This window comes from Oncorhynchus mykiss, chromosome 28 (assembly GCF_057628025.1).
Source record: "Oncorhynchus mykiss isolate SJ-2025 chromosome 28, ASM5762802v1, whole genome shotgun sequence".
NCBI classification, from domain to species: domain Eukaryota; kingdom Metazoa; phylum Chordata; class Actinopteri; order Salmoniformes; family Salmonidae; genus Oncorhynchus; species Oncorhynchus mykiss.
Genome location: NC_143049.1, coordinates 38,594,478 through 38,620,285, shown reverse-complemented (window position 1 = coordinate 38,620,285; position 25,808 = coordinate 38,594,478). Strand labels below are relative to the sequence as shown.

The window sequence follows — 25,808 nt, the reverse complement described above, 5'->3', positions numbered from 1 at the left end:
ACAGGTCCGTTTTTGTTTTGCTTTTGTAGCCCATTTTAGCGATCACTATGGCTGAAATCAGACTAAATTCAAAGGTGGAGATTACCCCCCACTCCTGGTCCACCTACACCGAAAGAAGTGGATGGCGAGTGGGATGGAAATCCTCCCATTCACAGGGTGAATTTGGGCCATGAACAACTTTAGCCACACCTGATATCACCGTTTCTCATTTCCTTTAGTTTCCTTACTAGGCCACTCCGGAACATTCTCTGTTATCTTGGTAAGAAACTCAAGTGTAGATATGTCCTTGTGTTTTAAGTTATTGTCGAGCTGAAATATTAATTTGTCTTCCAGTGTCTGGTGAAAAGCAGACTGAATCTGTTTTTTCTCTAGGATTTTGCTTGTTCTTATCTACATTCCGTTTTTTCTTCATCCTGAAATACTCCCCAATCTTGCCGATGAAAAGCATTCCCGGAAATTTTTTATTCCTTTGCATTTTTTTTAACCTATCTACCAATCAGTGCTCTTCTTTGCAAGGTATTAGTTAAACGCTAAACTAAACTGTATGGATATTAAGGTTTGTAATGTCTACAAGGGGAGAAAATTGTTTACCAATGTATGCTGACAAAGTATGTGACTCACCGCTTCCTCAGCCTGCCTCTTGTAGGCCTTGACTTTCATCTGCAGCTTATCTACCAGGTCCTGAAGTCTGACAACATTCTTCTTATCCTCCTCAGTCTGTGGGACAAGATCAAAGAATCAATGTCACTTAGTTTTATACACAAACCTCTCTGTGTTAGTGTCAAGTTTGGCACTTTCTGTTACCTGGTAGGTGAGCTCCTTGACTTTGCGCTCATACTTGCGGACTCCCTTGACCGCATCTACACTTCTTCTCTGCTCAGCCTCCACATCAGTCTCGAGCTCACAAACCTTTATGGACGAAAGGCGTTTGTTTAAGGTGGTAAAATCAGATGTAACAAATCTTAGTACAACAGAGGTATATTCTTCTACCCAGTCAAGGAGGCACAATTGTTGTCTGTTCCTATGTACTTTCACAATTTTAATTAAAGGGATCTATAATGATACAATTTCATTATCTGTGTGGGTATTTGAGAGAAAGTCATTACACAATGTTCCTGTGTATTTGTATGATTAAATACATTTCCAGCAATCAGTATTTCAATCCACCCATATCCACCCAGCTGTTAACTCACCCTGGACTCCAGTTTCTGGAGCTGCTTCTTGCCTCCCTTCATGGCCAGATTCTCAGCCTCATCCAGACGGTGCTGCAGGTCCTTGACTGTGACCTCCAGGTTCTTCTTCATCCTCTCCAGGTGAGAACTGGTGTCCTGCTCCTTCTTCAGCTCCTCAGCCATCATGGCCGCCTGGAATCGTAGTTTATTTAATTTATGCACCATTTGGCACCAATCATAACGTTCCTCTGAGATCTTTGTTTTGTTAAACCATCCCAGATAGCATTGGTCTTTGGATACAAATCAAGTGAATGCAATTGAACATAAGGACTCACGTCAGTGATGGCCTTCTTGGCCTTCTCCTCTGCATTCCTGGCCTCCTGGACAATGTCTTCCACCTCTCCCTGCACCTGCACCAGATCAGACTCCAGCTTCTTCTTGGAGTTCAGAAGGCTGATGTTCTGGAGGAGAAGTAAGAAACAACATGTGACTCTCAAGACAACTTTCAGGTCACAAGGCAGAAACGGTATCCTTGGTTGAGTTTCTTTAGAAATGGCTTTTGACCCATACCTGGGAGTGCAGCAGTCCAACACGCTCGCTGGCGTCTACCAGTTCAGTCTCAGCAACTTTGCGTCCTCTCTCTGTCTGCTCCAGAGCAACTCTCAGCTCCTCGATTTCAGCCACCATCAGACCGTTCCTACGCTCCACCATGGCTGCCTGCTCCTTCATGTCCTCTGCGGCGCGGACGGCGTCATCAAGGTGCAGTTGGGCATCCTGGGGTTCACAATGGCATGGGTTCATTAGGACTTGTGAAAGTAGAGGTGATAGGGTCAGTGAAAGAAATGTTAGTTACGAATTTCCCCAATATCTCTACTTTTCGACACTATATTAGTCAAATCTATTAAATTCCCCTGTTCTTTTCTACAGATTCACAAACAAATCTCTCCAAAGTCCCTTTACCTTGAGCTGTCCCTGGACGTTCCTCAGCTGTTTCTGGGCCTCAGCGGCCTGCCTGTTGGAGTGGCTCAGCTGAACCTCCATCTCGTTCAAGTCTCCCTCCATCTTCTTCTTCACCCTCAGGGCATCATTCCTGCTCCTGACCTCAGAATCCAGGGTGCTCTGCATGGAGTCAACCATCCTCTGGCTGTTCCTCTTGATCTGCTCCATCTCCTCGTCCTTCTCAGCCAGCTTCCTGTCCACCTCACCCTTGATCTGGTTCAGCTCCAGCTGCACACGCAGAATCTTGGATTCCTCGTGCTCCAGTGTTCCCTGGACAAAGAGAAGCAGTCAGGCCAATTGTGTTCAGTACATTTGGATGTGTATAACACAAGTAATTCAATATATATGACTACAATAAACACCAATACAGGGAGTGTGGGACTGTAGCTGGCGTTGGCTAGTGTACCACTTTAGTTGTATTGTTTGTATGTTGTATCTTACATTTGTGTGACTGTCCTTGTCTATCAGTGTTTTGTTATTTGTTGTCTTGTGTTTTTTTGTGGACCCCAGGAAGAGTAGCTGATGCTTCTGCAAAAGCTCATGGGGATCCAAATGATCAAATGAACACTGCTTTTCCCATCAAACAACTGTAGTTTGTACCTCAGCCTCCTCCAGAGCAGTCTGGATCTCAGACTTCTCTGTCTCCACGGTCTTCTTGGCCTTCTCCAGCTCATGGATGCTCTTGCCAGTCTCTCCGATCTGCTCAGTTAGGTCACCGATCTCCTCTACACACACCAAACACAGGAGCAGTTTAGACTTGGGAGATTTTCAGTGGGTATTGTCAATGCAATGAAGTTGACTTTGAATCATAATAATTACTGGGGCCGAGCTTCCTGCCATCCAGGACCTCTATACCAGCCGGTGTCAGGGAATGCCCTAAATATTTTCAAAGACTCCAGCCACCCAAATCATTGACTGTTCTCTCTGATACCGCATGGCAAGCAGTACCAATGCATCAAGTCTGGAACAGACAGGACCCTAAACAGCTTCTTCCCCAAGCCATAAGTCTGGGTAGCTATTGGTTACTATGTAACGATCTACACATCTACACATCGACTCGATACTGGTGTCTTGTGTACATCGCCTAGTTATCGTTACTCATTGTGTATTTATTCCTCTGGTTATTTTTTCACTATTATTTCCTTTTTTTCTCGTTGCATTGTTGGGAAGGGCCGTAAGCACCTGTTTTTTACGAAGCAGGTAACAAATACAATTTGATTCATGAATTAATCAGCACTTCATAGGTTCTTGTGAATCTAAATGCCCCCACTCCTTTGGGTTGTTCAAAGGAATATCGATTATAAGTTGAAAAAAATTGAAATGTTGATGTTTACACTAGTCAAACATGAGTACAATAGAACTGCTGTCAAATGCTCACGTTGCAGGTTCTTGTTCTCTCTCTTCAGAGTCTCCAGATGATCCAGAGCCTCCTCGTAGGAGTTCTTCATCTTGAAGAGTTCAGTGCTCATTGAGCGAACCTCCTTCTGAGCTCCTTCCAGCTCAGCCTGGCCCTCCTCATGCTTCTGCTTCCACTCTGCCAGAACCTAGGGAAATCAATGGGATTTTCATTAGGTCTTGATGAAGAGTTTTGAGTCAGAAATATGCTACATTTGATCATACAGCTGACAGAAAATAATACTCTAGGTTGAGGATAATGCATTTTCACCTTGTCAAAGTTCCTCTGCTTCTTGTCTAGGTTGGCGGCCATGGCGTTTGCTCTTTCAACGTCAATCATGAGGTCCTCCACCTCTCCCTGCAGCCTCTGCTTGGTCTTCTCCAGGGAGGCACACTTGGAGTTGGTCGCCTCAATGGTCTCCTCAGCCTCCTGCAGACGCTGGGCCAGCTTCTTCCTGTTGGATGACAGAGGGTGTACAAACGTTACAATACATCTCAACGTGATCTTATTTTAGAGTTCCCTACCACTCACTATCCACACTCTATATTTTAGTTTTGCTGTTCCGTGCGACTCACTTGGACTCCTCCAGCTCTTCTGTGCGCTGGATGGCATCAGTTTCATACTTAGTCCTCCACTGAGCCACCTCACTGTTGGCCTTGGACATGCCGCGTTGCAGCTCTGCCTTGGCCTCCTGCTCTTCCTCAAACTGCTCCCTCAGGAGGTCACAGTCATGGCGGGCAGACTGGACACCATGGGCCAGTGCGTTTTTAGCCTTTGTGAGACAAAGAGTGAAATGTATAGACTAAGAGAGATAGTAAAACATATGACAGTAGTAGTAGTAGTCTCTAAAGGTGGCCTAATCACTGTCTATCAGGAGTGGGCAATCATTTTGTCTCGAGGGCCACATTTGGATTTCAAAATTGTTTTACCTTGACCTCCTCTTCAATCTGCCTCTTCAGCTCCTCCACCTGCTGGGTGAAGGCCTGTTTGCCTCTGGTCAGCTGAGACACCAGAGATTCCCTCTCCTCCAGCTGGCGGCCAAACTCACCTGCAGGGACAGAGGGACATCTTGTTAATTGGGTCTCTGTTCTCTAAGACTGAACATGTATTTCATGGTAATGTAGGGCAATGTTAGGTGTTAAATATTCGGGGTTGGGTAGGTTACTTTCTGAATATAATCCATTACAGTTACTAGTTACCTGTCAAATTGTAATCAGTAACGTAACTTTTGGATTACCCAAACTCAGCAATGTAATCTGATTACTGTGTTGCTTTTGGATTACTTTCTCCTTAGAGGCATTAGAAGCATAAAGTATCCATCAAATCCATTTGGTGTGTCATCATAGTGGTCTCTGACTTGTGGTCAGACTCGTTCAGGTGGAACTAACAAACTTGCTAGAAAACTAAATGAAGTCAATGTATTTTTTGACCAACATAATTTCTGAATTTAAAATAAATTAAATAAGTAATCATCTAGTTTTTCAAAGGTATTAGTAATCTGAATAAAATATTTTTTCTGATAATGTAACAAATGGCTCTAAAGTGCGACCATTACAGTTTAAGTCAGAACAGTAGAAACTCTGTGGACTGGAATACGTGGATACAGCCCCCAATACTTGTTATTGTGTTTTACTGAATAATTAATTGGTTTGTTGTTCTTTGTTGATGATGGTACCATTTTCTGTCAGGAGTCTGGCCCTCTGTCCACTGATGTCGTTGATCTGGCGAACATTCTCATCATTCTTAGTCTTGATCTCGCTCAGCTGGTCCTCAAGAGTACGGCACATCTTCTCCAGATTGCCCTGTTAGTGAAATATGTTCCTTCATTACTTTATATATGAGACTCCTGTCAACTTCAGTTCACTTGAATGGTAATGTAGTTGACCCTCCTCAACACTGCTTGATCAAAACATCACAACTCACCTTAGCCTTGGCGATGGCCTCCATGTTGCTGGAGAGGTCATCAATCTCCATCTTGTACTCACTCTTCTCCTTCTCCAGCTTCTGCTTGACGCGCTGCAGGTTGTCAATCTGCTCCCCGAGCTCAGCCACACTGTCGGCCTGTTTCTTGCGCAGTGCGGCGGCTGTGGACTCATGCTGCAGGGTGGACTCTTCAAGATCACGACGCAGCTTCTGGAACTCAGCCTCACGCTTCTTGTTCATCTCAATCTGAGCAGCAGTGGCGCCTCCAGCCTCCTCCAGCCTCTCGCTGATCTCCTCAAGTTCCCTGGAGAGATCGGCTCTCTGCTTCTCAACCTTAGCCCTGGCAGCACGCTCAGCTTCAATTTCCTCCTCCAGCTCCTCAATACGGGCCTAGAACAGGGGGCAGTAGCACAGTTGATGATACAATAGATAAAACAATAAGAGTATAATTATTTTTTAAATGTGTCCATACAAAACCAGTTAGACTAATACAGTCAGTAGATAGCGTCCCATGCGGAAACCAAAACCACTACGATAAGAAACCACATCTTCCAAAAAATGTGTGATACCAGAATATTTTTTTAGGAGATGTTTCAGGTGTGTTCTTTCCTGTACTGGAGCTTAGGTCCTGTACTGTACCTGGAGTTCCTTGATCTTCTTCTGTAGCTGAGCTCCCAGAGACTGTTCATCCTCTATTTTACTGAGGAGCTGGGATGTCTCAAACTCCTTCCTAAGAAACACAAACATGTGGATTGCAAGGTTGGTTTGGGTTCGATAGAGTGAAGTTAGAGTATCATACGTATCGCAGGTAAATGCTAATTTATAATTACAAGAATTAGACAAGAACAACCATTACTGTCAATACGGCAGGTATTGTTTGCTTACTTCTTGATTTTCTCATCAGACTGCTGCTTGTCATTCTCCAGGTCCATTATGGACTCCTGGGCCAGTTTCAGATCTCCCTCCAGCTTTCTCTTGGCTCTCTCAAGGTCCATACGGACCTTCTTCTCTTGCTCCAGAGAACCCTCAAGCTACAAGATAAAAACACACATGTATTGTTCAAATCTAAACAACTGAAGATAATAACATCTTAAATACTATCGTGGCCAAAATGTCAAACTCCACTCACGTCGTCCACTTGCTGTTCCAGCTTGGTCTTGGACTTGGTCAGAGTGTTGACTTTGTCCTCCTCTGCCTGCAGGTCGTCCAGTGTCTGCTGGTGGGCCTCTTGGAGGGCTTTCTTCTCCTTGGTCAGCTTGACAACACTCTCATCCATAGACGCCATCTCCTCTGTCAGGTTTTTAACCTGAATACCGCCACCACATAATTAGCCTTTTGTCACTTCACCATAAAGGGGAGATTTAGTTTCATGTATTGCATTCATTTAATTCAGATTTGACATGTGTCAACAGGTACTGTTCTATAGATTCAACACTAGGTGGCAGTGTACTCCATGCCAGTGTACTGAATGGAAGTTATAAACGAGGGGCAGCTGAACATACAATAAATGTGGGGAGTACCACTATTCTACTATTTCGTTACAATACATCTGGATTTCCATTTCTGTTGAGCAATTTTTTGAGTTGATTATGGTATGAGTTATTGTTTGGTTAAACTGTCTTTGGTAAGACACAAGACCTTGTTTTCAGTGGCGTGCTTCTCCTTCTCCACTTTGGCCAGGGTGAGCTCCAGGTCATCAATGTCCTTCTTCAGCTCAGAGCACTCATCCTCCAGCTTCCTCTTCTTGGCAGTCAACTCAGCATTCATCTCCTCCTCATCCTCCAGCCTCTCTGTCGTTTCTTTGAGTTTGGCCTCCAGCTGGATCTTGCTCTTGATGAGTCCCTCACACCTTTCCTCAGCATCGTTCAGATTCTCTGATTCCTGATTTCAGAACAGGAGAAAAATCAGCCTCCTCACTTTGTTTATCAAAATATGGAATTTATTTAGTCATAGAGTTCAGAGCAAATCAACATTCATGAAATATGTATTTAACATGGGCAATAAAAAAAATGGTGCTCATTTGTGTATTCATGTGTATGAAAATATGACCTTATGAAGATCATTTCTCACTCACAGATGCAACTTGGAGTGCCAGGTCGTTCTTCTCTTGTAGCATGGACACCATCTTCTCCTCCAACTCCTTCTTCTTGGCCAGAGCCTTGGCCAGGTCTGTTTTCATCTTGTCAAAGTTCTCCTTCATGTTGGCCAGCTCCTTCTCCGTCTCAGCGCTCTTCAGCAGGGGCTTGATCTTGAAGTACACCTTCATCCATGGCCAGGTTTTCACATTCATGAATGAACGGATGTTGTACTGGACGGTGAAGATGGCATCTCTGGTCGACAGAGAGGATAGAGTGGCATGGTGAGTGACGTGCTTAAAGCTACATTCTGGGATTTAAAGAACAACATCCCCTCAACACTTTGAGTATACAGCTGAGGAACGGAGCTAAGGAAATGAAACAACTCTTACATTCATAGACAGAGTTCTAGATGCAAGGACTGACAGGTCATACTTAAATCAGGAGGCATTTTATATTATTTAATAATGAATGGGTAAATATCATCAATATAAAAGACAACTGAACAGCTTTGCCAAATCCACAAACTGCAGCACTAATAGAACATTATAAGACCTACTTTCTCATTCTGATCAACTCACAGCATATACAGTATGTGATCATAATGCATTACATTCAGGTGGTTCACAGAAAGCTTTGCCAAGATGTCTACTCTTCCTCACCTCCTCTCCATCATCTTGGTGAACTCTTTTCTCATGAGGAATCCACGGCTGAGAGCCTGGACCATGCCGACCAGAACAGCCAGCTTCTCGTCTCTCATCTCCTCCAAGACACCCAGCAGACCGGCTTTGAAGAACACCTGAGACACAGGTCAACATGGCCATTGGAACCAGAGTCAGATGGTGACAGATAGAAAGGGTTGGATCAGAACAGGGGAACAACATTAACATTGCAGTGCTAACTAACACACCATGGGATAGCTTGTTTGTCAGTTGGAAGTTATTCTGGAGTTGTCGATGAATAATGTACACAGCAGTTCTCTGCAAAAATCACTGAAGCTGGAGACATATTCCCTCACTAACGTTAAACCGATAGCTGCAGCTGTACATAGCCCATCTGTAAATAGCCCAATCTAACTACCTCATCCCCATATTGTTTTTATTGACTTTTCTGCTCTTTTGCAGAACAATATTTCTACTTGCAAATCACCATCTGCTCATCTATCACTCTTAATTTGCTAAATTGTAATTACTTCGCTACTATGGTCTATTTATTTTCTTACCTCCTCACGACATTTGCACACACTGCACATAGACTTTCTGTTCTTTCTACTGTGTTATTGATTTTACGCTTGTTTATTATGTGAAACTCTGTGTTGTTGTTTCTGTCACACTGCTTTGCTTTATCTTGGCCATGTCGCAGTTGTAAATGAGAACTTCTTCTCAACTAGCTTACCTGGTTAAATAAAGGTGAAATAAAAAATAAATGTAAAAATAATAATAAATATTTGACTGACCTTGGTGTGTCCAAACTTGTAATCGTCGTGATTTATATCAATGGACCCAAGCAGCTTCTCAGAAGCCTTCTTGTTGTCCATGAACTGGCCCTCAGGGATGACACTGGCATTCAGTACTTTGTACCTGAATGAGGAGACATTTTTAAAACATGTCAAGTTGTAATAGGTTGGTTATATTACATAAAAAGTAAGCCTATTCTGATGCTGGGAAAACACTTGGAGCAGGTGTGTGTGTTGTGTGGTGTGGTGTGTTGTGTTGTGTTGTGTTGTGTTGTGTTGTGTGTGTGTGTGTGTGTGTGTGTGTGTGTGTGTGTGTGTGTGTGTGTGTGTGTGTGTGTGTGTGTGTGTGTGTGTTGTGTGAGTGTACCTCTGCTTGAAGTCAGCATAGATGATTCTGCTGGGGAAGCCCTTTCTGCAGATCCTGATACCTTCCAGAACACCATTACACCTGAGCTGGTGGATAACCAGGAAGTTCTCCATCAGACCTGGAAAAACAAACCATGTCTCTTTAATACTTATTATTAACAGATTAAAGGATTGGGCTTGTTAAGGTTACTGATACTGTACTGATAAGATGTCATATTTAACTTAATATTTCTTGTACCTGGAGTCTTTGACTCGTTGGGGATCAGGCAGCGCACAAAGTGAGGATGAGTGCTCCTCAAGTTGGTCATCAGCTTTTGTAAGTTCTCCTGGAAGAGGGTTACAAACCATTTTCTCAGAAATCAGTTATGTTAATCAATTCTCCTTTTGGAGGACTGAAAATACACATTTCAAAAGCTCACCCTGAACTGGGACGACACAGTCTGCATGGAGCCACCCTTCTTCTTGCCTCCTTTCTTGGTCGTATCTGTTCAAATGTGAATAAGTAAAAGATCATTAGAAATGAGAGAATCAAATGCTGCCAACGGGATTGTGCAAAATAACACCTATTGAATGAGTAAATGAACCCAGTAATAACCCTGATAAATTGTGATTCATTCAAAGAATTTAAAGCATTGGTCACCAACATGACGATCAGGATTTTAAACCGTTTCATGTCTGAAGGTAGAGAGCAAATCAACTGCACGTATAGGCCTACTGCCTGTACAGTTTCCTCGAGCCATAGACTCCATAGACTGTCAAAACAAGAATCGGACCCACAACAAAGTTACTACATTGAGATGTAAAAACGATATAAACTATGACTAGAGAGACTCGACAAATACAGCAGAGCGGTGCTGTTTTAATGAGTTAGTTCATGTTTAAGTTGTTATTCAACACTTTGTTCAACACTTTTATGAGACATAAAATGCGTGTTCTCCCTACTTCCACTCATGCTACAACCAGCACTGCAGCTGTAATGAATGACTACAACCAGCACTGCAGCTGTAATGAATGACTACAACCAGCACTGCTTCTGTAATGAATGACTACAACCAGCACTGTAATGAATGACTACAACCATCACTGCAGCAGTAATGAATGACTACAACCAGCACTGTAGCTGTAATGAATGACTACAACCAGCACTGCAGCTGTAATGAATGACTACAACCAGCACTGCAGCTGTAATGAATGACTACAACCAGCACTGCAGCAGTAATGAATGACTACAACCAGCACTGTAGCTGTAATGAATGAGGACAACCAGCACTGCAGCTGTAATGAATGAGGACAACCAGCACTGCAGCTGTAATGAATGAGGACAACCAGCACTGCAGCTGTAATGAATGACTACAACCATCACTGCAGCTGTAATGAATGACTACAACCAGCACTGTAGCTGTAATGAATGACTACAACCAGCACTGCAGCTGTAATGAATGACTACAACCATCACTGTAGCTGTAATGAATGACTACAACCAGCACTGCAGCTGTAATGAATGAGGACAACCAGCACTGCAGCTGTAATGAATGAGGACAACCAGCACTGCAGCTGTAATGAATGACTACAACCAGCACTGCAGCTGTAATGAATGACTACAACCATCACTGCAGCTGTAATGAATGACTACAACCAGCACTGCTTCTGTAATGAATGACTACAACCAGCACTGCAGCTGTAATGAATGACTACAACCATCACTGCAGCTGTAATGAATGACTACAACCATCACTGTAATGAATGACTACAACCAGCACTGCAGCTGTAATGAATGAGGACAACCAGCACTGCAGCTGTAATGAATGACTACAACCATCACTGCAGCTGTAATGAATGACTACAACCAGCACTGCAGCTGTAATGAATGACTACAACCAGCACTGCAGCTGTAATGAATGACTACAACCAGCACTGCAGCTGTAATGAATGACTACAACCAGCACTGCTTCTGTAATGAATGACTACAACCAGCACTGCAGCTGTAATGAACGAGTAAAGCAAAGTGTTCTGATATGCTTGTGTTGTTATTATTAGTGGCTTGTGTCTTATTTAATATCGAGGAATATTTCAGTTTATTATTAATTATTATTACTGTTATGAACCATTACTCAGCTGTGGCTCAATCAGCAATACGACAAATGATCTATTACCAGTGTGATCATATACCTATTTTCTTTATATATATATATATACAATTTCAAAATTGTCTGAAAAACATCACATTGGCAGGGCAATTCAAGTATAACCTGTGTACAGTGATAATGTATTGGGCCTATAGCCTACTGAACAAACATCATTGCTACAGGACTGTTTTTAATTGGTTCATGTTGCATAGGCTTGTGTTTTCTAAGTCGTTGTTAAAACAATTCTCAGCAGTAGATCTTGGCTTGCATTTTGACTCACAAAGTGATCTTGACTCTGAAAAGGTTGGTGGCCAGTGCTTTAAAGACAATGTGGGTCTGAGTTGTAACTGTTGCTTATTAATTTAATCTTTTGACTTGATGCTGGTCTTACCCTCAGGTGGGGCAGCGGGATACAGGGCAGCCAACAGTTTGACTGAGGACTTCCCGTACATCTGAATAACTGAGTCGTTCAGGGGGTCCTTGTTCTTCTCCAGCCAGCCAGTGATGTTGTAGTCCACAGTGCCGGCGTAGTGCACCAGGGAGAAGTGGGCTTCTGCCTTTCCTTTGGCAGGCTTGGGTTTCTCATATGCCTTGGTTTTGCCAAGATGTTGGTCGTTCAGCTTGTTCTTGAAGGTAGTGTCTGAAGCTTTGGGGAACATGCACTCCTCTTCAAGGATGGAGAAGATGCCCAATGGCTTTACAAAAAGAGATGTTTATCAAATGAGTGATATTTCAAATCAAATCAAAGTTTATTTGTCACGTAGTAGACCTTACAGTGAAATGCTGAATACAACAGGTGTAGTAGACCTTAATGTGAAATGCTTACTTACAGGCTCTACTAGTGCAAAAAAGGCATTAGGTGAACAATAGATAAGTAAAGAAATAAAACAACTGTAAAAAGACAGTGAAAAACAGTAGCGAGGCTATTTAAAGTAGCGAGGCTACATACTGGTTAGTCAGGCTGATTGAGGTAGTATGTACATGTAGATATGGTTAGAGTGACTATGCATATATGATGAACAGAGAGTAGCAGTAGCATAAAGAGGGGTTGGGGGGTGGTTGGGGGGTGGTGGGTGGCGGGACACAATGCAGATAGCCCGGTTAGCCAATGTGCGGGAGCACTGGTTGTTCGGGCCAATTGAGGTAGTATGTACATATGTACATGAATGTATAGTTAAAGTGACTGTAAAAACATTTGCATTTCGGATCACATTTATTTCTTTAGCAAACATCATTTTATAGGATTATATTCATTTAGGGGTCATCATAGGAAACATATTGAGTTCTCAACAGTCAGATATGTTGTACCATTGTGATAATATCTCTCAATGCGCTCCCTATGAGCTTTGATGTTGCATCCCAATATAATCCTTACAGACAACTTACCTTCTCAATAAGCTCAATGCAGGCAGCCAAGTCCATGCCGAAGTCAATGAAGGCCCAGACGATTCCCTCCTTCTTGTACTCCTCTTGTTCCAGGACGAACATGGTGTGGTTGAAAAACTGTTGCAGTTTCTCATTGGTGAAGTTGATGCACAGCTGCTCCATGCTGTTGTACTGTTGATGGAATTTCAGAAGGGATCATTTCATGATACAAGGCTGTAATCCTTCTCAATCACAACTCAATGTCTTGTTCTGGTCTCATACTCACATCAAAGATCTCAAATCCAGCAATATCGAGCACACCGATATAGAACTGTCTGGGATTCTTGGTGTCCAACATCTCGTTGATACGGATGACCATCCACAAGAACATCCTCTCATAGATGGACTTGGCCAGAGCCATGACTGCATTATAAACCTTCAATGATAATGCCTCAAATTAATACATGATATATTGACCATGTCCAGTGATAAGGTTGGGAAAAACAACCTAAGTATTTATAAAAAGCAATGCAATTGTCCCCAAAATAATTCAGGTGGTCAGAAAATATTTGATGCTGTGTGTTTAACCGCTTTACCTGAGGCACAGTCTGTCCCTTGGTCACGTACTCGTTGCCGACCTTCACTCTGGGGTAGCACAGACATTTCAGCAACTCAGCTGAGTTCAGGCCCAGCAGGTAGCCGATTTTATCAGCCACTGTAGAGAAAACCAACAACAACAGATCGCTTGAGTCAGATGTCTTTTATAGGTTAAGTTTTCATTTTCACCCACATCCATTATTCAAATCATTTCTGGAGGTTGGAATTTGATCTCCAAAATGTACATCCTGCCTGACTTTCATGTGGCACCGTCTGTCTTGTTCATTTCCCTGTAAAAGGACCAATGAGCACCAACATGGGAAGTTCATAGGCGCATGTCAAATTGGGTGTCAAATGAAAGCTAAGAGTCTATATTTTCTAGAAATTAAGGAAAAAATATATATATATTTGTTTTACCATTTGCCATCTTGAAAATGGTGAATAAACAAATGCTTAGATTTCTGGTCAAACAGATGAACATGGGTTTTATAAAACAGCAGAAAAAGTCTTGAAAGGTATTAGGAATACAACTAATATCAACACTTATATTTTGTTTTGGAGAAATGTTTCTGCCTTCTGTAAGTTTAAAAAACATTGCCTTGTGCATTAAAATTCTGTTACCTCATGAGGCGGGAGAACAATGAAGCTTTACAGAATTAACAAGTAAAGGGAGACCTGCCAATTAGTTAGTGTTTTTACTCATATCAATTCAGTTCAGTAGTGTATAGTTCAGTTCAGTAGTGTATAGTACAGTACAGTAGTGTATAGTTCAGTACAGTAGTGTAGTGTTTAGTTCAGCCCAGTAGTGTATAGTACAGTACAGTAGTGTATAGTTCAGTACAGTAGTGTAGTGTTTAGTTCAGCCCAGTAGTGTATAGTACAGTACAGTAGTGTATAGTACAGTACAGTAGTGTAGTGTTTAGTTCAGCCCAGTAGTGTATAGTTCAGTACAGTAGTGTAGTGTATAGTATAGGTAGATTAGTTAGCTAGTAAAGGTAGATTAGTTAGTTAGTATTTCTACTCATATCAATTTTGTTTATGAATTATTCATCGGTAACAGAATTTCTGGAAAGAAATTGAATTGGCTACAATGGGAAATCATAGTAGTCATAAACCACAGTTGGGTTCACAAGTTTATACAGTACAGAATGTGTATATTTCAGTACAGTATTGTACAGTACAGTACAGTAGTGTATAGTTCAGTACAGTAGTGTATATTTCAGTACAGTATAGTACAGTACAGTACAGTAGTGTATAGTTAGACTACTGCAATGCTCCACTTTCCGGCTACCCGGATAAAGCACTAAATAAACTTCAGTTAGTGCTAAATACGGCTGCTAGAATCCTGACTAGAACGAAAACATTTGATCATATTACTCCAGTGCTACACTGGCTTCCTGTCAAGGCAAGGGCTGATTTCAAGGTTTTACTGCTAACCTACAAAGCATTACATGGGCTTGCTCCTACCTATCTTTCCGATTTGGTCCTGCCGTACATACCTACACATATGCTACACGTATGCTACGGTCACAAGACGCAGGCCTCCTAATTGTCCCTAGAATTTCTAAGCAAACAGCTGGAGGCAGGACTTTCTCCTATAGAGCTCCATTTTTATGGAATGGTCTGCCTATCCATGTGAGACGCAGACTCAGTCTCAACCTTTAAGTCTTTAATGAAGACTCATCTCTTCAGTAGGTCATATGATTGAGTGTAGTTTGGCCCAGGAGTGGGAAGGTGAACGGAAAGGCTCTGGAGCAACGAACCACCCTTGCTGTCTCTGCCTGGTCCTGTTCCTCTCTCTCCACTGGGATTCTCTGCCTCTAACCCTATTACAGGGGCTGAGTCACTGGCTTACTGGTGCTCTTCCATGCCATCCCTAGGAGGGGTGCGTCACTTGAGTGGGTTGAGTCACTGACGTGATCTTCCTGTCTGGGTTGGCGCCCCCCCTTGGGTTGTGCCGTGGCGGAGATATTTGTGGGCTATACTCAGCCTTGTCTCAGGATGGTAAGTTGGTGGTTGAAGATATCCCTCTAGTTGTGTGGGGGCTGTGCTTTGGCAAAGTGGGTGGGGTTATATCCTGCCTGATTGGCCCTGTCCGGGGGTGTCCTCGGATGGGGCCACAGTGTCTCCTGACCCCTCCTGTCTCAGCCTCCAGTATTTATGCTGCAGTAGTTTATGTGTCAGTCTACTAGGGTCAGTTTGTTATATATGGAGTACTCCTCCTGTCCTATCCGGTGTCCTGTGTGAACTTAAGTATGCTCTCTCTAATTCTCTCTTTCTCTCTTTCTTTCTCTCTCTCTCGGAGGACCTGAGCCCTAGGACCATGCCTCAGACTACCTGGCATGATGACTCCTTGCTGTCCCCAGTCCACCTGGCCGTGCTGCTGCTCCACTTTCAACTGTTCTTCCTGTGGCTATGGAACCCTGACCTGTTCACCGGACGTGCTACCTGTCCCAGACTTGCAGTTTTCAACTCTCTAGAGACAGCAGGAGCAGTAGAGATACTCTGAATGATCGGCTATGAAAAGCCAACTGACATTTACTGCTGAGGTGCTGACTTGTTGCACCCTCGACAACTACTGTGATTATTATTATTTGACCATGCTGGTCATTTATGAACATTTGAACATCTTGGCCATGTTCTGTTATAATCTCCACCCGGCACAGCCAGAAGAGGACTGGCCACCCCACATAGCCTGGTTCCTCTCTAGGTTTCTTCCTAGGTTTTGGCCTTTCTATGCAGTTTTTCCTAGCCACCGTCCTTCTACACCTGCATTGCTTGCTGTTTGGGATTTTAGGCTGGGTTTCTGTACAGCACTTTGAGATATCAGCTAATGTAAGAAGGGCTATATAAATACATTTGATATGATTGGATATGAGTTCAGTAGTGTGTAGTACAGTTCAGTATAGTATAGTACAATACAGTAGTGTATAGTTCAGTAAAGTAGTGTATAGTACAGTACAGTAGTGTATAGTTCAGTACAGTAGTGTATAGTTCAGTACAGTAGTGTAGTGTATAGTTCAGTACAGTAGTGTATAGTACAGTACAGTAGTGTATAGTTCAGTACAGTAGTGTATAGTTCAGTACAGTAGTGTAGTATATAGTTCAGTACAGTACAGTAGTGTATGGTTCAGTACAGTATTGTATAGTTCAGAACAGTAGTGTATAGTTCAGTACAGTAGTGTATAGTACAGTACAGTAGTGTATAGTTCAGTACAGTAGTGTATAGTTCAGTACAGTAGTGTAGTATATAGTTCAGTACAGTAGTGTATAGTTCAGTACAGTAGTGTATAGTTCAGTACAGTAGTGTAGTGTATAGTTCAGTACAGTAGTGTATTGTTCAGTACAGTAGTGTAGTGTACAGTACAGTAGTGTATAGTACAGTACAGTAGTGTATAGTTCAGTACAGTAGTGTATAGTTCAGTACAGTAGTGTAGTATATAGTTCAGTACAGTAGTGTATAGTTCAGTACAGTAGTGTATAGTTCAGTACAGTACAGTAGTGTATAGTTCAGTACAGTAGTGTATTGTTCAGTACAGTAGTGTAGTATATAGTTCAGTACAGTACAGTAGTGTAGTATATAGTTCAGTACAGTAGTGTAGTGTATAGTTCAGTACAGTAGTGTATTGTTCAGTACAGTAGTGTATAGTTCAGTACAGTAGTGTATTGTTCAGTACAGTAGTGTAGTGTATAGTTCAGTACAGTAGTGTATTGTTCAGTACAGTAGTGTATAGTTCAGTACAGTAGTGTATTGTTCAGTACAGTAGTGTATTGTTCAGTACAGTAGTATATAGTTCAGTACAGTAGTGTATAGTTCAGTACAGTAGTGTATTGTTCAGTACAGTAGTGTATTGTTCAGTACAGTAGTATATAGTTCAGTACAGTAGTGTATAGTTCAGTACAGTAGTGTATAGTTCAGTACAGTAGTGTATAGTTCAGTACAGTAGTGTATTGTTCAGTACAGTAGTGTATTGTTCAGTACAGTAGTGTATAGTTCAGTACAGTAGTGTAGTGTATAGTTCAGTACAGTAGTGTATAGTTCAGTACAGTAGTGTATTGTTCAGTACAGTAGTGTATTGTTCAGTACAGTAGTGTAGTGTACAGTACAGTAGTGAATAGTACAGTACAGTAGTGTATAGTACAGTTCAGTAGTGTATAGTACAGTACAGTAGTGTATAGTTCAGTACAGTAGTATATAGTTCAGTACAGTAGTGTATTGTTCAGTACAGTAGTGTATTGTTCAGTACAGTAGTGTAGTGTACAGTACAGTAGTGAATAGTACAGTACAGTAGTGTATAGTACAGTTCAGTAGTGTATAGTACAGTACAGTAGTGTATTGTTCAGTACAGTAGTATATAGTTCAGTACAGTAGTGTATTGTTCAGTACAGTAGTGTAGTGTACAGTACAGTAGTGAATAGTACAGTACAGTAGTGTATAGTACAGTTCAGTAGTGTATAGTACAGTACAGTAGTGTATAGTTCAGTACAGTAGTGTATAGTACAGTACAGTAGTGTATAGTACAGTACAGTAGTGTATAGTTCAGTACAGTAGTGTATAGTTCAGTACAGTACAGCACTTTACAGTAGAGTTCAGTACAAAGTTGGACACAAGTTGAGTACTCTATAATATACCATACTGTATTGTACTGAACTCTACTCTACTCTACTGTACTATATTGTGCTGTGCTGTACTGTACTCCACTGAGCTCTAATGTACTGTGATGCCCAAAGTCTATATTTGCCCCTAACCCTACCACATCTCCCCTATTTGGAGTAAACTAATGGACAACAACACTTAGGCTACTTCTTCCAGTTTATACATACTATACACATTTTACGGATATTTTACAACAGTTGTCTTCTGTTTGTTTTTAGTCAAATCCTTTAGCTACCCTCAACCTCTCCCAACTCTCTCCAGTTTCTATTTGCCATTTTTCAATTGTGCTGTGATGCTTCACAAAAGTACTGAACCTTTCTATTCTCATAGTTTCCATGTATTATAAATTAAAGATAACATTTTTTGCTATGGGTATTATATTATATTGACTTTTCAAATCACTCAGTTGTGCTATTTGCAGACATTGTTGAATCTTAATTCAGAGCAGTGTTGGGCACAGAAAAACTGAGGGAGATTTTACTAGAATTCTTGTTACCAAACTTTGCACATCTGCACAGTAAATGTTTTTTTGTAATATTTTCAGTGTAAATTGTTAAAAGTTGAGTTGAATGGTTTGTTAAACTGTAAAATGTATGATTTATGTTGGTCATACATTTTAAATGAAAATCACAACACATCCGTTTACGTGGAATTAACTTCTTACGTTGTTGTATTTCTACGTTGGGGAAAGGGACTAATGCTTTCCATATATTACGTCTTACGAGTGGGACTCACCCTCGGTTCCATCTGACTCGGCCTGCTCCTCACGCTGCTTCTGCTTGAATTTCAAGTTGCCATGGTGCATTACAGCTCCTGTCAGCTTGTAGATGGCCATTTTCTCATCGTTAGAGAAGCCCAGGATTGTAATGGCATCCTGGTATTAAACAGGAAGTACAACAGTGAAGAACTGAACGGTAGTTTGCTCAGTTACAGTACACTACCATTCTGTATTCAGTCCAGAACAAATGGGATGGTTAGAATTAACTGGCTTCTCAGTTCCACATGATTACTTTTGGGCAACACACTAGTATATGACATCACAATATGAGTTTTACACAGTTCCACAGGGGACTTAGTGGCAGTATCTGATGTCTTACATGTGTATGCCTCAAGGTGAAGTGTGAAGGCATGAAGAATGGCCTTGAAGCACATGACTAACTAACACAAGATGGCCAGCTGCCATCAAGTTGGATTTGAGCAATGCATTCAGTGTGTATTGTGTGCCTACCCATTCCATATCTAGAGTTTGGTTCACACTTTGTATCACTCACATCGGTGGCATCCAGCTCGACCTTGTCGTCAATGCTGGCCACACTGATCTGACCCTGGCTGATCATGGGGAAGTCGTAAGGGTTGGTGGTGATGAGTGTCATTTCTGTGGACAACAGAGAATGGCTTGTCAGTTAAATCACTGCGAATTCTGCTGTCCTACCTTTACAGTATCTCTCCCTCCTTTACTCAATAGATGGACTCAAGGAAACATGCAGTATATAATGCATAGCATCAAAAGAGGGGGACTGAGGCTCCTGGACTAGTGTATCACAGTGCATTACTTGATCTTTCCCATGAAAGACCTTGAAAGACCTGCCTCATGTTTAGATGCCTTGTTACCTTGGAAGTACTCATTATAATAATATTAACAGTGTGGACTAGGAAACATTTGAATAAGTTCCACAGATGGCAGTGTAAATAATTTCACCTTAACCTGTACTTTGCCTTACCAACTAGCTCAGGTTTGTGGTTGGTCATCATCTGGTAGAAGATATGGTAGCCTCTCTCAGCGGGCAGCTGGAAGGCCACTCTGGACTTCTCTAGCAGGTCTGAGAGAGAGAGAGAGAGAGAGAGAGAGAGAGAGAGAGAGAGAGAGAGAGAGAGAGAGAGATAGAGAGAGAGAGAGAGAGAGAGACAACATAAGATAACATTACATTTGATGATTCAATCTCCAACAAATATTCTGTGTGATTTAAGGAAAGCATTGAGAAACAAGGGAAACCAACTCACAGGTCTCAATGTCAGCTTTAGCCAGTTTTCCTCCTTGGAAGTGAATCCTGATGAATTTACCCTGTTGTAAAGCATGGGGGTTAGAAATAGGTCAACTAAATAAATCTAATATTTTACTTTGATAGACCCCTGAAAAGACACAATTTGTTTGACATCTATTGACAAAACCATAGAGCACCACAGTATCAGTCGTAATACCCATAAAACCTAGCGGTCAAACAGGGAAATGGTTCCAAACGTTTATACACACCATTCATTTTACCAATAGTGGATTTTAAAAACACTTAAAACAAGTGCTGGGTTTTGTGTAGGCTCACTCTAGCGTGTAGTTTTGATAACTGTAAATCTATCTAAGACAAGGTGACTTTTAGCGAAATATTTTTGCCTGTATTTAGCCACAACAAATGAAATGCTAATTCCCTGCTAATGTGGCTAACATAAAGAACTACATATGCCATAATGATCTGGACGAGAGTGCCTAAATTAGGCAAAGGTTAGAATCTCTGGATTAATCTCTAATGTTAGCTAAATTTAGTAATTAATAAATTGGCTACATTTATTGACACAACATCTGTTAGCAAAGATGTCCGCTAGAGATGACCTGCAAGATCTTGCAGTGATTTGTATTTTTCCATGATGTCTACTTTGATGCTAATTAGCATTTTGAAAATCTGAGAGTAAATAGAGAAAAATATTTTGATAAAAGTCACCTTTTCTGTTTGACACGGTGATCAAAACGTCACGCCAGGGTGAGCCTACATGGACCATAGCCCTTATTTAAAGTGTTTCTAAAATCCCCTATGGGAGAAATAAAAGGTGGAAAAACAATTGGACGCATTTCCCTGTTTTTACCGCAAGGTTTTATGGGTATTATGACACCTATAGGGAACTACTAAAATATTTTTTCCAATTGAAGGTCACGTCCACAGTATGCCCTTCATACTTACAAAGCGAGACGAGTTGTCGTTCCTCACTGTCTTGGCATTACCGTAAGACTCCAGCAGAGGGTTAGCTGCAATGATCTGATCCTCAAGAGACCCCTGATTGAGACAAACACAAGTTGCTCAGAAACTAGAATACACTTTAATTAAAAAACTATTCACCGCTTGAAAAACAAAGTTTACACAGCACACCAAACTAAAATGTGTTACCTTCATTTTGCTGGGGTCTGCTTCCTTCTTGACACCAGAAACTGCAATGGTGGCAAAGTACTGGATGACACGCTTGGTGTTGACAGTCTTTCCTGCACCGGATTCTCCACTGGTTTATATGACAGAGAAAGATTGGTTTAGTCACATGTTTGAATGTCAGATTGGCTTTCACTAAGAAATAGCTTTGAAAAATACACTGCAGACACGTTTTCTAACATACGCAAATAATTAATGAATATTCACCCTCATCGAGTCATTGTTAAGCATAGTCTAATCCATTCACAATGTCCTGTATTTTATAACACCAAGTCATTACTACAGAAAGCCTAATCCATTCATAATGTCCTGTATTTTATAACACCCAAGTCATTACTACAGAAAGCCTAATCCATTCATAATATCCTGTATTTTATAACACCAAGTCATTACTACAGAAAGCCTAATCCATTCATAATGTCCTGTATTTTATAACACCAAGTCATTACTACAGAAAGCCTAATCCATTCATAATGTCCTGTATTTTATAACACCCAAGTCATTACTACAGAAAGCCTAATCCATTCATAATGTCCTGTATTTTATAACACCAAGTCACCCAATATATTAGAATAGAAACACCTTCTCAAGTGAAATGATAGAAAACAACTTACGTAATCAGGACGGACTGATTCTCCTTATCTGGAACCAAAAAACATGTTGCTTATTATAATCAATCAACATTTGGAGTACATCATTGTATTCATAAGCATCATCATGAATTTCATTTTGGAATATCTTCCTTTCAAGGCTAGTGAAATGAATGCTTCCCAGCAAACTGTTCTAATTTAGACTAGAAGACAGTAGATTCCATCCATCCATCCATCCATCCATTTCTCCATGAGAGCTTGTACCAATCATCATGAACTGGAAGGCGTTGTCAGAGACAGAGAAGATATGGGGTGGAGCCTCCATCCTCTTCTTCCCTCTGTAGGCGTTGACAACCACTTCGTCGTACACGGGGAGCCACTTGTAGGGGTTCACCGTGGCACAGAAGAGCCCAGAGTAGGTCTGGATGAAAGGGATTTCAATTAGGAGTTTAGCAAAGTTAGATGGACTTTTACCTGGATTTATGTGAGGATGTGGGTGTACTATGGTATACTAATGTGGGTCTACTGTATTGGTATGTTTTGGTTTCTACTATTCATTTGAGTGTAGTACTTCACGTGTGTATTTCTCATGTTCATGCATGTAGGAATTTCTTATGTTCATTTACAGTATGTGTGTATGTTTATTTTTTATTTTTATTTTACCTTTATTTAACTAGGCAAGTCAGTTAAGAACAAATTCTTATTTTCAATGACGGCCTGGGAACAGTGGGTTAACTGCCTGTTCAGGGGCAGAACGACAGATTTGTACCTTGTCAGCTCGGGGGTTTGAACTCGCAACCTTCCGGTTACTAGTCCAACGCTCTAACCACTAGGCTACCCTGCCGGTTTCAGGTTTCTTACATAGATCATCCATGCTGCATAACGCTCTTTGAGGTTATACAACACAGAGGCTTCATTCAGGTAGGTCATCATGGCCATGTCCTCAATCTTGTCGTACTTCGGGGGGTTCATCTGGTAGATGTCTGCTTCTTTGAACTCTTTGTCCTGAAACAGTCAGAAATCTAGATTTCACACGGATCGAACTGGTCATGACTCAATGCTTTTTTCTCATTAAAATGGTTACCCCCATTTAATCCAACTACTTTGTAATCACGCACTGACAAATACATGGAGATTCTTGACTTGTCATTATCAATAATTCCATGACAGTTTTAAATAGCAGCAATAAAAATGCTTTTTCTGAAGGTTATATTCTGCTTAAAAAAAGAACAAAGAAATGCTTCTTAATCTTTTTTTCGTTACTGATTTCATATTAGCTTTTGGCATGTTTTTGACAATTTGGATAATTTTTTAACTTCAATACTTTTCAGATCAGACTTACCACTGTAGTGCCATCAGCATTTGTGACTTTGACAGTACACTTTCCCTCTGTCCTGCCAGTGATCAAGCCCTTAAGGTACAGCTCCTTGACGTCTGTCACATAGCAGGCGTTCTTTGAATCAAAGGGTGCGGCTTGTGCCTCCATCCTCTCCCTCTCGGGTTTACGAAGGTACAAGGCAGCCTTGCCGTAGATTTGCATCTCCGCGTCCGTACTCATGGTGCCGGATCACTAGGAAAGAGATGAAACAAGATACATGATTGACTCTGTGGTGCTTCCTCCACAGTCAACAGAGTGAGCGGTACTGTATTATCACACAGAATTTATTTCATCACTTTTTATGTGAAGACAAACCATGTCTCACCTTTTTCCCCTCCTACAGTTTAATTTGTATGTCTTGGAGGATCCTGTGAAACATTACGGTATTGTGAATACGCACAATTCTAAAACCTTGTAATTTGGCCCCTGAAGGGCAAGAAACATTTTGAATGGCATCATTCAACTCCATCATTACAGCCATGTCCTATTCAACTACAGTTGCAACTGGTATCATTCATTTTCCTACTTTACTGTACATTCTGTCAAGTATCCCTGACAATCCAGCTACGTTCTTGACCACCCCCCCTGAATTTACAAACAAATGCAGGTGCAGCACTATTCACCTTGAATGAACGTGACAGATTTGAAGCAAAACACAATTAAAGTACATTTTAAATCAATGCCACTTGATTGAATAGTGTAAGGCCTTACAATACATTAAATTATGAACTCAAACAATGCAGTTAGCTACCGCCTCAGATGCTGAGGACAAATATGAGACAAATGTAACAATCTAAGGAGTCTTACCACAGAGGAAGAAGATATCTGACTCATGGATACAGGGGCCTCAGACTCCTTATATCTGGTTGGAAGGGACAACCAAGCAGAAGTTAATTATGGACACCTCTGGTAAAGGAAATGGATTGGATGAGAGGCCTCTGTGTGTCTGTGTCTCTCTAGCCCCACCCACTTCGAGGAGCACCACACTCCTTATTCTTTTACCATGGATTGTTCTAGACTATTTTGAGACCTCAAGGAGGATCAGGTTGCATACTGCAGGAATGTCTACAAATGACATGTCCATCTGACTTGCTCCTAGAGTAGAGCTCTGTGGCTGACCTTGAGCTGCTGACTTACATAAATAAAATACAATATTTTAGTTTAGAACTTGACCTACTGCTTCCATGTAAATCTCAGACTGGGAACAATGCAAGTTTGGCCAATGGCATAACACCTCATTGACATGAAATTCAACCAACCAATCTGAATACATAAACATTAGAATACATATTTATTTTTTTCCCTATTTGTTTTACCTTTATTTAACCAGGCAAGTAATTTATGAACAAATTCTTATTTTCTGAATACATCAACTTTATAATGCATATTTCGGAAGAGTCTAGTAGAAGCAAAACCAACCCTGTTACACTACCCCCAGCCTGTTGACTAGTAGTGTAGTCTGTCAGTGTAGTGTGTCTGTCAGGGTGTTGGGTACACAGACTTTAAAATGACAAGTTTTCACCGTATAAATAAAGATTTGTATTTTGAAGATTCCTTATGAATGACGCTAAATACATGTGTTTTGATTGTTACAATGAATGGTACTACATCACAGGCTTAAAGGTGTAATGAATGGTACTACAACACAGGCTTAAAGGTGTAATGAATGGTACTACAACACAGGCTTAAAGGTGTAATGAATGGTACTACATCACAGGCTTAAAGGTGTAATGAATGGTACTACAACACAGGCTTAAAGGTGTAATGAATGGTACTACAACACAGGCTTAAAGGTGTAATGAATGGTACTACATCACAGGCTTAAAGGTGTAATTAATGGTACTACAACACAGGCTTAAAGGTGTAATGAATGGTACTACAACACAGGCTTAAAGGTGTAATGAATGGTACTACAACACAGGCTTAAAGGTGTAATGAATGGTACTACAACACAGGCTTAAAGGTGTAATGAATGGTACTACAACACAGGCTTAAAGGTGTAATGAATGGTACTACAACACAGGCTTAAAGGTGTAATGAATGGTACTACATCACAGGCTTAAAGGTGTAATGAATGGTACTACAACACAGGCTTAAAGGTGTAATGAATGGTACTACAACACAGGCTTAAAGGTGTAATGAATGGTACTACAACACAGGCTTAAAGGTGTAATGAATGGTACTACAACACAGACTTAAAGGTGTAATGAATGGTACCACAACACAGGCTTAAAGGTGTAATGAATGGTACTACAACACAGGCTTAAAGGTGTAATGAATGGTACTACAACACATGCTTAAAGGTGTAATGAATGGTACTACAACACAGGCTTAAAGGTGTAATGAATGGTACTACAACACAGGCTTAAAGGTGTAATGAATGGTACTACATCACAGGCTTAAAGGTGTAATGAATGGTACTACAACACAGGCTTAAAGGTGTAATGAATGGTACTACAACACAGGCTTAAAGGTGTAATGAATGGTACTACAACACAGGCTTAAAGGTGTAATGAATGG

The 25,808-nt window shown here is 41.2% G+C and overlaps 1 protein-coding gene across 2 annotated transcripts in view; it reads right to left on the bottom strand.

The window, feature by feature from the left end:
- Positions 1 to 24,257, bottom strand: part of LOC110509126 (myosin heavy chain, fast skeletal muscle) — a 69,226-nt gene extending 44,969 nt beyond the window's left edge. Inside the window, exons 1-39 of one of the 2 annotated variants that reach the window (XM_036967110.2) lie at positions 24,096 to 24,257; positions 23,614 to 23,656; positions 23,253 to 23,480; positions 22,772 to 22,915; positions 22,175 to 22,331; positions 21,935 to 21,962; positions 21,285 to 21,393; positions 21,081 to 21,173; positions 20,134 to 20,194; positions 19,854 to 19,952; positions 19,404 to 19,507; positions 18,868 to 19,006; positions 13,475 to 13,593; positions 13,165 to 13,314; positions 12,900 to 13,070; positions 11,905 to 12,208; positions 9,807 to 9,871; positions 9,626 to 9,713; positions 9,389 to 9,506; positions 9,022 to 9,145; positions 8,228 to 8,364; positions 7,565 to 7,820; positions 7,129 to 7,371; positions 6,620 to 6,796; positions 6,376 to 6,521; positions 6,130 to 6,220; positions 5,491 to 5,880; positions 5,243 to 5,369; positions 4,497 to 4,615; positions 4,143 to 4,339; positions 3,838 to 4,021; positions 3,550 to 3,715; positions 2,772 to 2,896; positions 2,133 to 2,441; positions 1,743 to 1,946; positions 1,508 to 1,633; positions 1,194 to 1,364; positions 805 to 909; positions 622 to 717 (exon numbers count right to left, since the gene is read on the bottom strand). In XM_036967110.2, coding sequence (XP_036823005.2) covers positions 622 to 717; positions 805 to 909; positions 1,194 to 1,364; positions 1,508 to 1,633; positions 1,743 to 1,946; positions 2,133 to 2,441; positions 2,772 to 2,896; positions 3,550 to 3,715; positions 3,838 to 4,021; positions 4,143 to 4,339; positions 4,497 to 4,615; positions 5,243 to 5,369; positions 5,491 to 5,880; positions 6,130 to 6,220; positions 6,376 to 6,521; positions 6,620 to 6,796; positions 7,129 to 7,371; positions 7,565 to 7,820; positions 8,228 to 8,364; positions 9,022 to 9,145; positions 9,389 to 9,506; positions 9,626 to 9,713; positions 9,807 to 9,871; positions 11,905 to 12,208; positions 12,900 to 13,070; positions 13,165 to 13,314; positions 13,475 to 13,593; positions 18,868 to 19,006; positions 19,404 to 19,507; positions 19,854 to 19,952; positions 20,134 to 20,194; positions 21,081 to 21,173; positions 21,285 to 21,393; positions 21,935 to 21,962; positions 22,175 to 22,331; positions 22,772 to 22,915; positions 23,253 to 23,468 — 5,658 coding nt within the window. In that variant the 5' untranslated portion in view covers positions 23,469 to 23,480; positions 23,614 to 23,656; positions 24,096 to 24,257. The remainder of the gene's footprint in view (positions 1 to 621; positions 718 to 804; positions 910 to 1,193; positions 1,365 to 1,507; positions 1,634 to 1,742; positions 1,947 to 2,132; positions 2,442 to 2,771; positions 2,897 to 3,549; positions 3,716 to 3,837; positions 4,022 to 4,142; positions 4,340 to 4,496; positions 4,616 to 5,242; positions 5,370 to 5,490; positions 5,881 to 6,129; positions 6,221 to 6,375; positions 6,522 to 6,619; positions 6,797 to 7,128; positions 7,372 to 7,564; positions 7,821 to 8,227; positions 8,365 to 9,021; positions 9,146 to 9,388; positions 9,507 to 9,625; positions 9,714 to 9,806; positions 9,872 to 11,904; positions 12,209 to 12,899; positions 13,071 to 13,164; positions 13,315 to 13,474; positions 13,594 to 18,867; positions 19,007 to 19,403; positions 19,508 to 19,853; positions 19,953 to 20,133; positions 20,195 to 21,080; positions 21,174 to 21,284; positions 21,394 to 21,934; positions 21,963 to 22,174; positions 22,332 to 22,771; positions 22,916 to 23,252; positions 23,481 to 23,613; positions 23,657 to 24,095) is intronic. The other variant, XM_090225275.1, reaches the window with a different exon arrangement.
- Positions 24,258 to 25,808: the final 1,551 nt, after the last annotated feature.